The following is a 14,629-nucleotide window of genomic DNA, read 5'->3' as shown; positions in this document are numbered from 1 at the left end:
GTGGTGTGATCAGCCTGTGGCTGGCCCTTGCCCTTGGGCATCTAGGGCCAGCCAAGGCTGGGTAGGGTCACACTTGAGACGCGAGTGGGGGTCTTCGTGGCAGTCAGCAGGGCTGGCTGTCAGGGAAGCCCGGGAGAAGCAGCAGTGGCTCACCAGCCCGTGACCCTGGGACCGAGGGGAGGACCAGGAGGGCCTCTTCTTCCTCGGAAGGGGGCTCCTTGACCCCTGCCGGAGAACTCTGGCAAATGCTGGTGGGTGTTGTCAGGTAGATAGCAGCCTTCCCGTTCCGCAGACACCCTGGTTGTGCACTTGTACTCAGGTTTTTTCCTCAGGCTAAGGTGAGCTCCTCCGCACCTGCCCATCCAATCCCAGCCCTCAGGGTTTGTACCCCATTCATCGTCCTCTGCTAAACCTTTTCTCTTATTCCAGTGGGTTGTGACTTTGACCCGTTGGAGCATCTTAGGACACTTTCTCCTCTTTCCTAACACTAAATCTTTATGCTTCAGGCGATAGTCCTTGTATATTTTTTGTCAGAAAGCTCTGATTTGGTAAGCAGAATGTCCGACTGCGGTGCCTCACACAGGACAAGCACTCAGTACGGGCTTGTGGACCTGGGCCCGCGGTACATTTCCACATCAGGGTAAATGAATGTAGGGTTAGGGGTTAGCACGCAGCCCACTGTTTCCCAAAGTTGTTCTCTGTAGAAAAACAGTCTTCTGTAAAGATGCAGGCTCTGAGGTCAGATGGGCTTGGGAAAGGCCAGACATTAATATGCGTTCTGAGGAATATGCAGTGCAAATTATGACGTGGAACATTCTGAGAAGTCCTGCAGTAAAGAAATCTGGTTCAACATCTCCAGGGACTAGTGTTTACAGAATGCATGTTGGGAAATTCTCAAGTACATTTTCAACGGTGTCATGAAGATCTTCCAGTTCCTTTCCCTCCATACCCAGATGCTTTCTTGAAAAAAGATGATCGAAAGCTCCCGGAGGCTGCCTCCCTCCCTTGGAGTCCCTATAGGAGGGGTAAAGGCATGCTTCTGCTCTAATCACGTGGCATACCTATTTGTGTTGGCTTAGACTCTTCAGACCATAGGAGCATACTTATGGGGCCTTTGAAAATATCACATAACATCAGATACGTACCTGTTTTAGGCATTCTCAAACAATGGTTGCAGGAATCCAATAAAAGAAGTAAAAATACTGTAAGAAGAAGACTTTAAGAGGCAAGCAAGACTCTGATCAAGGCTCCAGGCTTGAAGAGATTGACTCACCGTGCAGTGACACTGAGGGAAATTGCCTTTTCTCTTACAGCGTGTTCCTCTTCTCCCTGTTTCCATGATGGCACTTGCCTCCTTGACAAAACCGGATCTTACAAATGCGCCTGCCTGGCAGGCTACACCGGGCAGCGCTGTGAAAATCGTGAGTATGCCTCTGGAGTGGGAGTCAGGGTGTCCGTGGGGCTGGCGTGGAGAGGGCTCTGGGAATTTGTGAAGTCTGTTGTTTCTTGATGTTTAGGATGATCTGTCCAGGGTGGCATGCAATGTGGACAATCCCATCAAGTGGTTCTTGGGGCTGGGCAGCCTCTGAGTCAGGATATCTGGAACCACCCAGGTCTTCCCGTTGACATTTCCAGACCTCACCTGCTGCAAATACCCCTCAAAAAGATATGCCTTTGATGGCCTCAAATTCAGAGCTCAAAAACACGGAAGAAGGGCCAACAGTAGAAAGCTACCATCATAGAGCCTCCCGTGGCTCTCAGTCTGAACTCCCTGTCCATGGTAAGATCTGAATTTTGGAGTTCTGCTCCAGGGTAGCATTCATAGACTCCAGGATGTTGTTGTATGGTCTGAAGCGTTTGGCCCAGAGGAACTCAACACCGTGACCAGAAGTCATTTCTCAGGGGTGTCTGGTAACCAAGGCTTGTGTGTGACATGTGTCCTAACAGAAATTTGAGACCGGAAACAGGTGTCATGGACTACAAGTACAGCTATCAGCACGGAATGAGATGTACAAAAGAACGGGCAGATTCAAAATTTCGGGAAAAGGCAAAGGAGGGCAGATAAGAGCCTAGGTAGGGTTTCTGCCCAGCAGATCCTGAGCGGCGAGTGTGGGTGCAGGTGATGTATTAGGACATGGTCCCAGAGAAGCTGCAAGGGAATGAGGGAGCTGGGCTGGGAAGGGAGGGAAGCCAATCAAAGGTGTGATTTCAGGCAAAATCCAGCATCAGTGGAATCTGGCATGTGAATTACATCTCTGGGTGGGTCCTGGCTTTATAGCAAGGCAGCTGGGCTTTCATGGCCCCCCTGCAATCAGCCATTGGCCAGGGGCTGCCCTCGGTAAGTAGGAGAACATGCCTGATTTTCTATGCGTGTGGGCCAAGTGGTTCCAGTAGCCCTTAAACAGTCAAAGAGATCTCAGGTGCAAGCCAATAGAGGCAAAACAACTTAGACTGGGGGATGGGGAAGGGGCCCACAGAAGCGGTGAAAAGTCATCTGAGGGCAGATCACTAGCAGCATCTGCTACAACCACTTGTAACTATCAGGTGTAGGTACTTTGGGGTCATCCTATAAGGAGCCCTGGTCTGATAGCATTCTATAAAGTTCGTCCATTTTTCAATCAATTTCATGAGTTTTCCTTGTAAACAAGGCAGACAGAACCCATGGTGTCAACAGGGTGTCCTCGAGTGTGACACTGCATTCTGCTGAAAGCATCCCTTGCTTTGGCTTGGCACAGGTGACCTGAGCGTGGTTATGCTGGGTGCTTAGAATAAGATGTTCTGCTTCACGGTTCCTGTCTCGTTTGAACCTGCTGTATTGTGTGCAAGGCAGAGAAGAGAAATACTGCTTTTTCTTTGTTTTAAAAAATATGTGTATAGAGTGAATCTGGAATCTTAACAATGGCAAATCCTAAGCTTTACCCTTTAAATTCAGAGGGAGAAAAAAGGGAGGGGGGAAGCTTAATTTCTTGATGAACTAACTGATTGCACAATAACTAGAGCTTTGAAAAACAAGGTGAAATTGGAGAGAAGTAAAATATCACCAAATAAGCCAAAATGCTTTAAGAAGCTGGGTCAAATCAGGGCAGGGGTAGGGATGGGAGGTCTGGGAGGGAGAGAAATTGATCGAAAGTTGTGACTAGAATATTAATGAGTTGCTTACAAGCCAAACATGGACTTTCCAGCATTGTCATTCTATCTAGAAAACAAAGCAAAACAAAACAAATATATATAATGAAAAAGAACGTAAAATGTGTCATTACGAATTGATTCATAACTTGAGTCACGAACCGTCTCAAACCACTTCTGGTCTCAGAACACCGGCATAGACGGACAAGAGAATTTTCTCTAGCCACTTTTTAAAACGTCATTCAAAACCCAAAATTTCCTTAGTGTCCTGTTGTTATAACTAGGTGAAAGTATTGGTGGTGGATATCTGATACATCATTTGTTGGCATTCATGTGGGGGACCAAATGTTTTATTATTTTTTGTAAGATTTAGATTTGTTTTTTCTTGTAGGAAATTCAGCAGGAGTTCCAACTAACTCAATGAGGGAAGCATTACAAAAATTGGCTGTGACAGTTTACCTTGTAATTTCCGAACAAACCTTAGTGGTTTTCTAGAGTAGTCTATTAGCTAGAAAAACAAAAAGGGGGGAAAAACGATTTACTTTATTGTTTTCCTCATGAGTATACCACTGAACTGGAAAAATATCCCTGGAGGAAATTGCTTCAAAATGAACAAGAAGCTCAAGTATTCTGGGATTCTCTAAACCTTGAAATGTCCAAATTGAACTAGGCATTTGTTTTACAAAATCGCTTTAAAAGCACCAAATCAAATATGAATGAGAATTCCATCTTTTATTTAAATTGTACCAAATCTGATGAGGGGAAACCACTTCACAGATGCTGCTTTAGTGGTCTGTCCTCCCGAAGTCTTTGTGAGAATGTGGATGGATGTTTCTTTTAGCAGATAAAGGATTTGAAGCAGAGAGCACAAGGCACTGGTCTCCATCAGCTTCAAAATTCGAGGCTAGAATTCCACAGTTCCCATATTATTCAGTTTCCCAGACACAGTTCTCGACAGATGAACAATTGACAAGCTCTGGTCATGTCATCATGTCCTATTATGTAGTCCTCTCAAAGGACCTTCCTTCCCAGGTAAAATCTGCCTGTCACTCTTTTCCAAAGAGAATCCCGATTCCCTGTCTCTTGATATAAACTATTCTCATTCTTTTCTTGGTATATATGTAAGAATGTGAGTGGGACTGGAATAGGAATAGATTTTCTGCTTACTTACAGAAGAAAGATATACTTGTAAAAATAATCAAATTGTCCAGCAGTGTATCAGATAAAAAGAGAACATTATTTTCCCTGACCCATGCTGGTTCCCAGTGGAATCACTGTTACTGTAGTCGTTCTGGACTTTTTTCCTATGATGTGCAAACCTAAGTTGTTGATAAATCAGTATTTTCTTATTTTTTTAAAATATTTGTTTGACAGAGAGACAGCGAGAGAGGGAACACAAGCAGGGGGAGTGGGAGAGGGAGAAGCAGGCTTCCCGCTGAGCAGGGAGCCCGATGTGGGGTTTGATTCCAGGACTCCGGGATCATGACCTGAGCTGAAGGCAGACGCTTAATGACTGAGCCACCCAGGCACCCTGATAAATCAGTATTTTAAACCAGTGATTCTCAGTTGAGGGTGATTTTGGCCCCCACTCCCGCTCTCAGGGGCCTTTGGAAACATCTGGAAACATTGTTAATTGTCCTCCTTGCAGGGGGGGAGGCTGTCATTGGCATCTAGTGGGTGGAGGCCCGAGATGCTGCTCAACATTGTGCAAGGCACCAGGCTGACTCTGACCAGAGAGTGATCTGGCCCAACTGTCAGCCATGCCCAAGTTGAGAAACCGTGTTTCAAACAAAAGTGGATTAAAGTATACATGCAATTTTTTAACTTGTGGTTTTCAGTGCCTGCATCATGGACGTTTTCCCCAGGCCAGTTCATGTTGGTTTACCTCATTAAAAACAAGTGATTTTCTGAGTATTCCCTTGTAGGGATGCATATACCATCATATATGTTCATCTAATCCCTTAAGATGGACTTGATACCATACTTAATTTATTATTATAAAGAAGGCAGAGATGAATATCCTAACACTGATTTCTTGATTCATATGTTAGAGGTACTTTCGTAAGAGAAGTTCCTAGATGTTGAACTGTTAGTTCAGAGCATCCTAGATTTAAACTTTGGAGAGGTATTGGCAAAATGGTCCCCAAAATGTTTCACCAGTTTACAAGATGAGCTGTTATAATCACCAGTCCTCAAAATAAGTATCAGAACTCACATTTGAGAGACTAGGGTCTCTTCTTGTCAAGTTGAAAATGGATTTGTTTTCCGTTTTCTGAGGGAAGGTCTGGCTCCCGGACTCCCTGGGGTAGCAAAGGAAGAGGAAGAAGTGACCCACACAGGTTGGGCTCCTTCGGTCTTCAAGAGGCTGAAGGTCCCCGGTGCAGTCCGTATTGCTACTACCCCAGATCTCTCCTCCTGCCGTTTCCCAAGGAGGAGCAACTTTCCCCTGCTCCCAGGTGACCTCCTCTGAGAGCAAAACATGGGGAGTGGCCCCCCCTCAGCTCTGGGGTCAAGCTTGCCTCCTGCCAGCATCCTCAGTGGCCCCAACCTCCCTGGGCCACCGTGTAAGAAACCACGGGTCCCCCCACCCACTTTTTTTTTCCTCCTCTGAAGTTTCCTGTTTCTTTGTATAGGACACAAGGACAAAATAAGTTCTTGAGTAAATGGTGGGAATCTTGTTTTGTACAAGTGGAGAGCAAGGGATTCATCGCCTCGCTCCAGTTTCCATGTTGCCTTTGTTTCCCTGGCCCAGTTATCGATGCCCGGGCTTTCCCCTGCATCCTAATGAAGGACGATGAAACAGGCTAAATCTGGGGGCACAATGCTCACACTGCGGGCTCTGACGCGCTTTGAACAAAACAAATCGGCTTCCACCAATTAAAGAACACTGGGGAATCCGGATTCGTTTGGGGTTTGGAGCACCAGAAGGTTTCCCACTAGTCTGTCCCAAGGACTGGGAAGAAAGAGCCCCAGATGAGAGGCACACTTTATATTTTAGCTTCAAAGGGGCAACCGCATTTCTCATCAGAATAAGTGATTAGGAACTTTGGGGTTTTCATGGAAGCAGTAACACTGATGCAGTGGGAATGTGCTGAGCCTGCCAGTGGGTCATGCTCACCTCTCCCGTCGCAGACGGAAGATGCTGGGCTGTGGTGGGATGCGTGCAGATTGTCCCAAGATCTCTCAGGGGAGGAAGGCATCGTAAACATGGAATTGTGGACTGGCTTTTACCCAGTTCCAAGGGTGGGGCTTAGCCTTAACTTATGGAAGACAGGGCCCTCTTTGTCCGTAGTGACGATGGTACATCCTGAGGTGAAGAGCTTGGGCTCTCTGGGCAGAACGACCTTGGTTTGACTCTTAATCTACCATTTACCAGCCGGATGACCTTCAGCAGCTCATTTCACTCCAATGAGCCTCAGTTTCCCCATTTATAAAGTTCAGAAAAATAATACCACGTATTTCTCAGAGCATTTGTGGGGATTGGAACGAAATAATCCACATAAGGCGCTGAATTGAATCATAGGAGCCATTGGGTTTTTTTTTTTTTAATTTTCTTATTTGAGCATAGTTGACACCCAATGTTACGTTAGTTTCAGGTGTGCGACATAGTGATTCATTTTCTCTGTAGGTTATGGGAGGCTCATCCCCACTGTAGCTGCCGTCTGTCTCTGTACAAGGCTACTACGGTATCATTGGCTGTGTTCCCTGTGCTGGGCCTTTCATCCCAGTGACTTAGCTGTCCCCGAAGCCTGTGTCTCCATCTCCCACTCCCCTTTGCCCATTTAGCCCATCCCCCACCTCCTTCCCTTTGGCCACCACCTGTTTGTTCTCTGTGTTTATAGGTCTATTTCTGCTTTTTGTTTTTGTTGTTGTTGTTGTTGTTGTTGTTTAGTCATTTGTTTTGTTTTTTAGATTCCACATATGAGTGTATACCATGTGGTCATTCGTCTTGCTCGGTCTTATTTCGCTTCGCGTAATACCCTCTTTTGCCTCCCCTGCTATGGCCATTTAAAAGCTTGGCAGAAAGTAGGGGATTTTCCAGATAAGGGGCTAGGAGAACAGCACCAGTTTCTACAAACTAGATGATTATGACACACCTGTCTTGGGGTTCCAGGGTTTAGGAAAATTATTCCTTCAACTTTCTAAGTTTCCTCTGTCAACTGCTTTTTGCAAATCACTGCCGATACTAAGTATTGCTTACTGCTGCACTTAGGTACAGGCAAGAAGGATCTGGTTTTAACAGGACAAGCAGTCACTGCCAATGTCATTGTCATAGAGGAATCCTAAATCCCAGGAGAAGACACCCACATTGGGCATGATGGATGGGGAGCCTTTTAACCAGGGCAGCCCAGAGACGAGGCTGTGAGAAATGATGAATGGAGTAATGCCCGGGAGGAACTGGATTTGGAAGCTCCAGGGCAGGTTATCCAAGCATCGTGTTAGGGGTCAGCCTCCCTTTTTCTCATGGGGTTTTTCAGAAGTCACTCATTTAACATGGGGTAGGCTGTATATCAGTCCCCGGGGGGTCATGTAGGAGACTGGTGCTCCAGACCATCATTTAGATGTTTTATTAGAGGGACATGGCAATAAAGAGAATGAGCAGTCTGGCTTGAGACGGCTTGAGAGGATGGTAGAGGGATAATTCCATGGAAAGAGTCCTGGGGAATCCATAGTTGGTACCCACAAGTACTTGATAGCCCAGAGCCTTCAGAAATTGGAGGAGCCCCAAAGAAGACCATGAGCTAATGGACTGCTGCCTTCTCATACACATCCTTACACCTGAGTCTCCCCTCTATTTCCCTCCCTGACATGGAAATGAATCTCTAACGTCCTTTTTGGTGTATTTAAAGGAATGCCATCCCCTTTAGATTAATATCTGAAAAGCAAAAACTATTACTGAACACAGGAAAAGCTGCCTTTATATAGTTATCAAAGTATTTGTTTGTTTGTTTTATAATTCAGGGGAAACATTTCCTTTTCATTTGATTCATTCCTTGTTGGATGAACCTGAGTCTGCGTAGATGAAGTCACATTTTAGCATTAACCCTGATGGGCTCCATGGGCTTCTTAACCAAAGTGTTGGCCTCTGGCCTCTTAACCAAAGCATTGCTATACCCCATTCAGGGTCAGATGCTTGGTGGCTGGCATATTAGGGGTGCGTTTTGCGAGTCAGCTATCCTTTTCATTATGGACGTCATTCCAGTAGATAATAAGAGGACAGGTGAGGACACACGGTCAACTTTCCAGCCTGTCTCCAAGAGCTCAGGATGGAGCACCCATCAGGGTGGAGGGGGCCAGACCCACCATCGTTTTACTGAGAATTCCTTCCCCTTGCCTGCCCCTGACAGGGCCCTCTTGGCTCTTGCTTTGGCAGATGAGGTCACTGAGGCAGGCCTTAATGCAGGAGGCAGATTTTATTTTGGTTCTGGGTTAAGAGGTAATCCATTAGAGGGGGGTGGGCTGCCTGTCACCGAGGGAAGAGACTGGAGGATGCAAAGTGTGGGAGAACGTGAGAGCAAGGCCGAATTAACTTCTGGTGGGAACAAACATCCCTGCCTTCATGGGCCCGGAGACCGTCACCAGCCCCTTGACAGAAGCTAGAGGCCCCCCTCACTCTTCTCTAAAGGCTTCTGCCTTGTGGGGCATTCACTACCTGTCCCTCACCCTTTGTAGAGAGGAAGATGATAAAATCTTCCTCTCTACAAAACATAAGACCTTTCCACTGGCATCCAGGTATTAAAAACCACAACAGTAGTTTCTACCATCTCTGTTCTCAGTATGGGCCAGGCTATGTGCTTTACTTGACTTTGTCTTATTTCGCTGTCTCAGCGTCCCTGTGGGGTAGGTACTGTGATCCTCACCACTTTACAGATCCATATAGCCAAACATTTTTGAGTGTCTGTTAGGTACAAGGAGCTGGGGAAATAAGGCAGGGCCATACGGTATATTTTTTCCCTTCTGTTTGGCAGAACCATAAAACAACTCCAGTCTTAGCCTTTCTCAAGTGCAGAGGAGAGTGTCACATACCACAGGGTTCCTGGCCACAACTTCCTCTAGGAAAGCCTTTGGTCATGGTGATGGTGGCAATGAGCATTACTAAGTGGGCACAGTCTTCTGGGACTCAGACGTGCTCAGCAGCTCATTCTCTTCAACCCCAAGGCTAAATAGAACAGAACTGCCTAGTTCGGGCGATTTCCATGCTGAGTATTTCTTATATTTTGAAAAATTGACTATAAACACTGCTCGGGGACATTTTCCCCAGTAGGTTAGCACTGTTATCCACCTCCCACCTCATCCCAGGAGCTGACTCAGAAATCTGAGATTTGGGGAAGCTTCGAGAAGACTGTCACCCAGCAGGTCCACCAGGTGGAGGGTAGCTAAGTTTCTACCCCTTATGTAGGTTACTCATTTACTCCACCAAGTAAGGACGTGTCAGGTTGATTTTGAACAAAAGTAAAATGGCCAGTACTTTCTGAACATTTTTCAAAGTTGACCTGTCTCTTAGACACAGGCACTCTCTGCTGTCTAAGTAGGCCATCCAAACACCGGAAAAGTGGTATCCGAAAGACACAGTGTACCAGGAGCCAAGGACAATACTGATTAAGATCAAATAGCTAATTGTAAGCCTCAGCCTCCAAATTGCTGCCGGATGAATAAATAGCAGTGTGTGCCATCCAAGCATAATTTTGCATGGATACTGTCTCATTCGCACCCACAGAGGGCTGGAAAACTTCAGGGGGACAGAGTTCCATTGGCTGGAAAGAGATAAAAAGGGTTTGTGGTGGGGAATCCAGTTGGTGTCATTATGCCTGGTTGGGGGAGACCTTTGTGGAGGTAAAAGATAATGGGTTTGACCCAAAGGCACTACACTCAAATATAAGCTGAACAGGAGAAATGAAGAAGAGAGGAGGGCCCATCCAGTGCTTGCCTATGGGTGTTGCTCTCATGTTCATTCAGGTTTCCAGAATGAACAAAGGCCCAGTGGGAAAGTTCAAGCCTTTTCCAAACAGAATTGAAATTCTGTCACAAACTGTTTCCTTGATTTTGGTGACAAGTGAGAATGGGTGGATACCAAGAGTATGCTAAGAATTGAGACCAACATGCCTCCATCCCCCAACCCCCAAGACCAGCTAGGTAAGGGGGTCACGAATTGTGTTGACCTTGGATCTGTTTTCTTTGCCTACATTCTCAGATAATCTTACACCTCTGAAATTCAGCTCTTATTAAAGAGACAAAGCAGTACCCTGGTTTAGTTTTTTTTAACCGGGGCTGTCTAGCTACTACAAATATATTTCATTCATATGCATTTCGAGAAAAGAAATGTATGTTTTTTTTGATGTGCAGTTTTGTAAATTATATCAAACCATTTCTGAAAGCAAGCAGGGTATAAATAATAGTAATTACAAGGAATCAAAATGATTTAGAAGCAGGGTAAGAATGAATGAAAGGGAACATTGAGAGGGGACGAGAGAGTGAAATGGAGCGTCCACGTTTGTGTCTGGTGAAATGATCAGCCTCAACTGTCTCTGATTCTGAGTTCTCTGGCAGCAAAGGCAAACAGAGAAATGCCTTAGATGGCGTGGCCCTAATTGTATATTAAGTGAAAGTGAACACAAGTTCATTTGGAGGTGCAAATATTACCCATTTTATTACATCCCCTACTCCTTTTTTCCTCCTTATCTAAAGATGGGTACTGGGAAAATGTATTCCACTTCGGTCTTGTAAATGACGGATTTAATCTCTTTTTATACCAAATATTTCTAAAAACTAGATCCTTCCACCTCCCCTGGAAAAAAAAGGTAGCTGGGCTTTATTAAGCTTACACCATTAATATGTATGCTGACCCACTGGCTTCCAACCCATACTCCTGCAACTCTGCTTAAGGGTTTTCTTGGGCTCCCAAAGCCCACTGGTTCATATATATGGGCAGACAGGAGGTGCTGAGAAATTAATGTTAATCCCATCATCCTTCAACAAATGATTGGTTGCATTCATCATACCCCTTGATCCTTAGGGTAGGATAAGTCGGAGGCAGGTTCTGCACTCTCAGAGTTTTCCCAATGGCATTGAGCCTCAGTGGCCCCCAGTGGTGACTGTCTTGATAATGGGAACTTCCCTGTCTCACTACGGTTTGTCCTTCCTGGGACCACCACCTAAATAAACTACTCGCATTCAAATCTCTGTCTCACAGCCTGCTTCTGGGAGAACTCAGCTTGAGATACCTCATGAAAATATTTCTTTGAGAGGCTAACTTAATAGAGGGCTGGAGCTCAGGTCAGCTAGATCAGCATTTGGTTGTTTCTTTACAATATTAGGTAAGCCTTTGATCAATGCTGAATAACATATTTCAGGATTGCATTGTCTGAAGGATGCTCAAAATATGATTGTACTGTTGATTTTAAAAGATCCAGTGTTAGACCTAAGAATTGATATCTTTCTCTCTCTCTCTCTCTCTCTCTCTCTCTCTCTCACATACACACACAAGTGTGTGTGCATGAGAACCAGCCCAGCTCTTTATTGAGTGGGGCGGTGGAAACACCCCAGTGGTGTTTGTGAAGAGAGCCTGTAGTATTTCCTAAAAGACTTGGAATCTTCTAAAGGATTTGAGCAAACTCTGCCACCTAGCATTTTTCTGACAGGGGTTAGAAAGTGGCTGGTCCCAACCTAAGGAAATATCCCTAGGCCTTCACTAATGGTCTCATCTTTTGTAACTGTGCCCTTGATGGACTGGTCATACGGCATTAATTTCAACATGGGTCCTGGTTAAAGTACCACAAGGAGAACACAAATGTGATAAGACATCCCAGCAAATGCCCACTGGTTATTCTTAGCAGAAGCATCTAAATTAGTACCTGGTTCCATTTCACGCAGCTTCCCCCCTCCAGAGGAGCACGTTTTCTTTCAGGTAACACAGCAGGCTAGGTGGTAGCGACCCAGTTCAATCAGCTGTGCCTGATGAGGTCTTTGTTGCTGGGGTTGGCTAGTGTGTGTGGAGACCCCACTCCCCTTTCAGATTCATTCAAGGCCCCCATGACTACCTTTGCTTTTATTCCTTGGTTAGGGTCCTATGTTCTGATGTAATTTTAGAAGCAAAGTTAAGAAAGACACTAGTCACTTAGGATAAATTGATGCTAGTAAGAAAAAATATATATATATAACAACAATATATATAATGTGGATATACACTCCTCTGAATTTTGTTTTTGGTAAAAATCTGACCTGGGGAATAGGTACTTGGAAGGAAGTCTCCAAACCATTTTTTTTTTTTTTAAATAAGTGCTTTAGCAAGGCTGGGGGGAGCCTTGAGGTATCTCAAGTACTTTAGTACAGTAAGCCTTAACTGACATCACTTCTGTTTCTGGGTTTAAATAAAAACATTGCTATGTTAAAGCTGCAGGGAAACATCTCCCGGTGCCTTATTCTGTTGAGGAAGCACTCACTTAGTATACAGTGCAGGAAAATCAGGCCATGAAATCAGTAGCGCACTGCCCTCCCCCAGTCTTTCTGTACAGAGAGGCATGCTGGACTTCCAGTAGGCAAAGCAGTGACGGGATGCTCCACCTCCTAGGGGTTTTTTATAAATCTTGTATTGAAATTTGAACTTGTAGCTTCGAGACCAAAGCAAAAGGAAAAGACAGGTATTCATGGGTGTTTGGTGTATCATATTGAAATTCTATATTTATCCATAAAAAGATATTTCTGTGAGCAAGGATATGCTGGTGGATAGTAATGTGATGGAAGAAGGGGTCTGTTTACTTGTCACAGCTGGGATCTGCCCCCCCCCTCCTGAGTTTTGTGATTATTAAGAGGAGAGGGAGGTGGGTCTGCTTCCTAAATTAGGAATGAAGAGTGTGGACTTCCTTTTGTCATAGTCAATATAATTGACTGACCAGAGGGCACAAAAAAAAAAAAAATGGTGTTATTTGTGTGCACTGAATAACCACGTTTCCTAGAAATGTCTCCACGTTATCTTGACATACTCTCTGATGTCTCCATCATCATGTCCATTTCCTGTAGACCTTCTGGACCTGGTCACCTCACCTACCTTCTGTCCAGCATGGATCTTAGTGTACCAATCAGGGGAGAGAAAGATATAACTTTACTTGCTTTAAGTCAGTTCCAATCCAAGTCTAAGACCCATACTTCGGACTTGTGAGAGAAGTTTAGTCTGTCCTTGTCGGGGCCCCCTCTGTACCTTCAGGTTGCTGGCTTTACACACACAGCACCAACTCTTCACATGGTAGATTCTGGGTCCACACTGGTTAGCGTGGAGAAGCCCATTGTCGCAGAGCTCCTGATCCCTTAAGGTAAAACAGCTCTGCCGGTATGGGGCTGCCCTGCAGCCAGAGCATCTGTGGAGGCTGGAGGTCCTTCGGATGAGATCCGACCTCTCTAGATGCCCTGCCAGTCATCCTCCCCAAGATCTGCCAGGAGCTGAAAGGCATGCAAGGCTTCATGCCCAGGGCTGAGAAGGCCGCCCCTTTGGCATCTTGTCACCTCCCAGGTGTGCCACCATGGGGAGGCAGGAGGGGCCCTGAAGCCCAGGGCTAAGAAAATAGAGCTGTCCTTAGTTAGTTTTTCCCCCAAAGCAGTCACTGAGCCAAGCATTTGAGCTCAAATGATTTATTAAAGAAGGTACTCCCAAGATCACCCAGTAAGGGAGTTGGGGAAGCAAGATGCGAAAAAGGAGGAAACCAAGCAAGAGTGATTTCAACTCAACTCCCAGACTCAGCCCGATCCTGTGGGGTGCTGGGGAGCGTAAATGATGCCTTGAGGAATAGGGGTTGAGCTATTTATACACCTTGCAGTCATTGTCTATAGGCAACCCTGGAGTGGGCACAAAGGGACAAAAATGTTGGCCTTTTTCAGCTCTTCATATGGGCAAGGTGGTGCCCATGCCCAAGGGCAGTCCTCTGAAGGTGGCAGGTGCCAGCTTCATGTGTAGAAGCTGATCTGGTAAAAGGATATGAGGGGAGCTGGGTGGGGCACGAATAACATTCACTACAAGGGCCGTCTCAAAGCCACCATCTGTCCTTCAGTAAAGTGGCATCACAGGGAACCACCTCATCCTGTTGCCTTGAGAAAAAAAGAAGACAAGGCTAGCGAGCCTTTCTTTAAATGTTTATCTGAAGCAGGAATGCACCCCCAAGTACTGTTTCTGTTTGTGAAATGGCACGTAAGGGCATGCTAAACTTAGTGTGTTTATGTCCCCAGGCTGAGTCCCCAAAGGACCAGGGCAATGTGCTATTTATTATTAATCCTGGAATATTTTACTTAGCAAAGCAGGAGCCTGATGCTCCTTCAGCCAGGGATGCAGATGTTTTACATTCTCACTTGGCTTTGTGTGAAAACATCCATCCCACTGAGGAGAAAGGAAGCATGAAGCCCTTGAAAAATCAAATAGAAACGAATCAAGGATCTGTTCAATGGGGAGACACAAAGGATTCTAAAAAGAGAAACCACAGGGGAAATAAAGAGGTAGTTTTTGAAATGTAACCCTGGG

At 45.5% G+C, this 14,629-nt stretch overlaps 1 protein-coding gene across 6 annotated transcripts in view; it reads left to right on the top strand.

Annotated features, from left to right (window-relative positions):
- PAMR1 (peptidase domain containing associated with muscle regeneration 1) overlaps window positions 1-14,629 on the top strand; it is a 72,204-nt gene that overhangs the window by 42,787 nt on the left and 14,788 nt on the right. For all 6 annotated transcript variants that reach the window (XM_027578570.2, XM_027578566.2, XM_027578567.2 and 3 more), the window contains one exon: window positions 1,314-1,421. In XM_027578570.2, coding sequence (XP_027434371.1) covers window positions 1,314-1,421 — 108 coding nt within the window. The remainder of the gene's footprint in view (window positions 1-1,313; window positions 1,422-14,629) is intronic.

This window comes from Zalophus californianus, chromosome 11 (genome assembly GCF_009762305.2).
Source record: "Zalophus californianus isolate mZalCal1 chromosome 11, mZalCal1.pri.v2, whole genome shotgun sequence".
NCBI classification, from domain to species: domain Eukaryota; kingdom Metazoa; phylum Chordata; class Mammalia; order Carnivora; family Otariidae; genus Zalophus; species Zalophus californianus.
The sequence above is the reverse complement of the archived record's forward strand: the minus strand, read 5'-3'. Positions and strand labels throughout refer to the sequence as shown.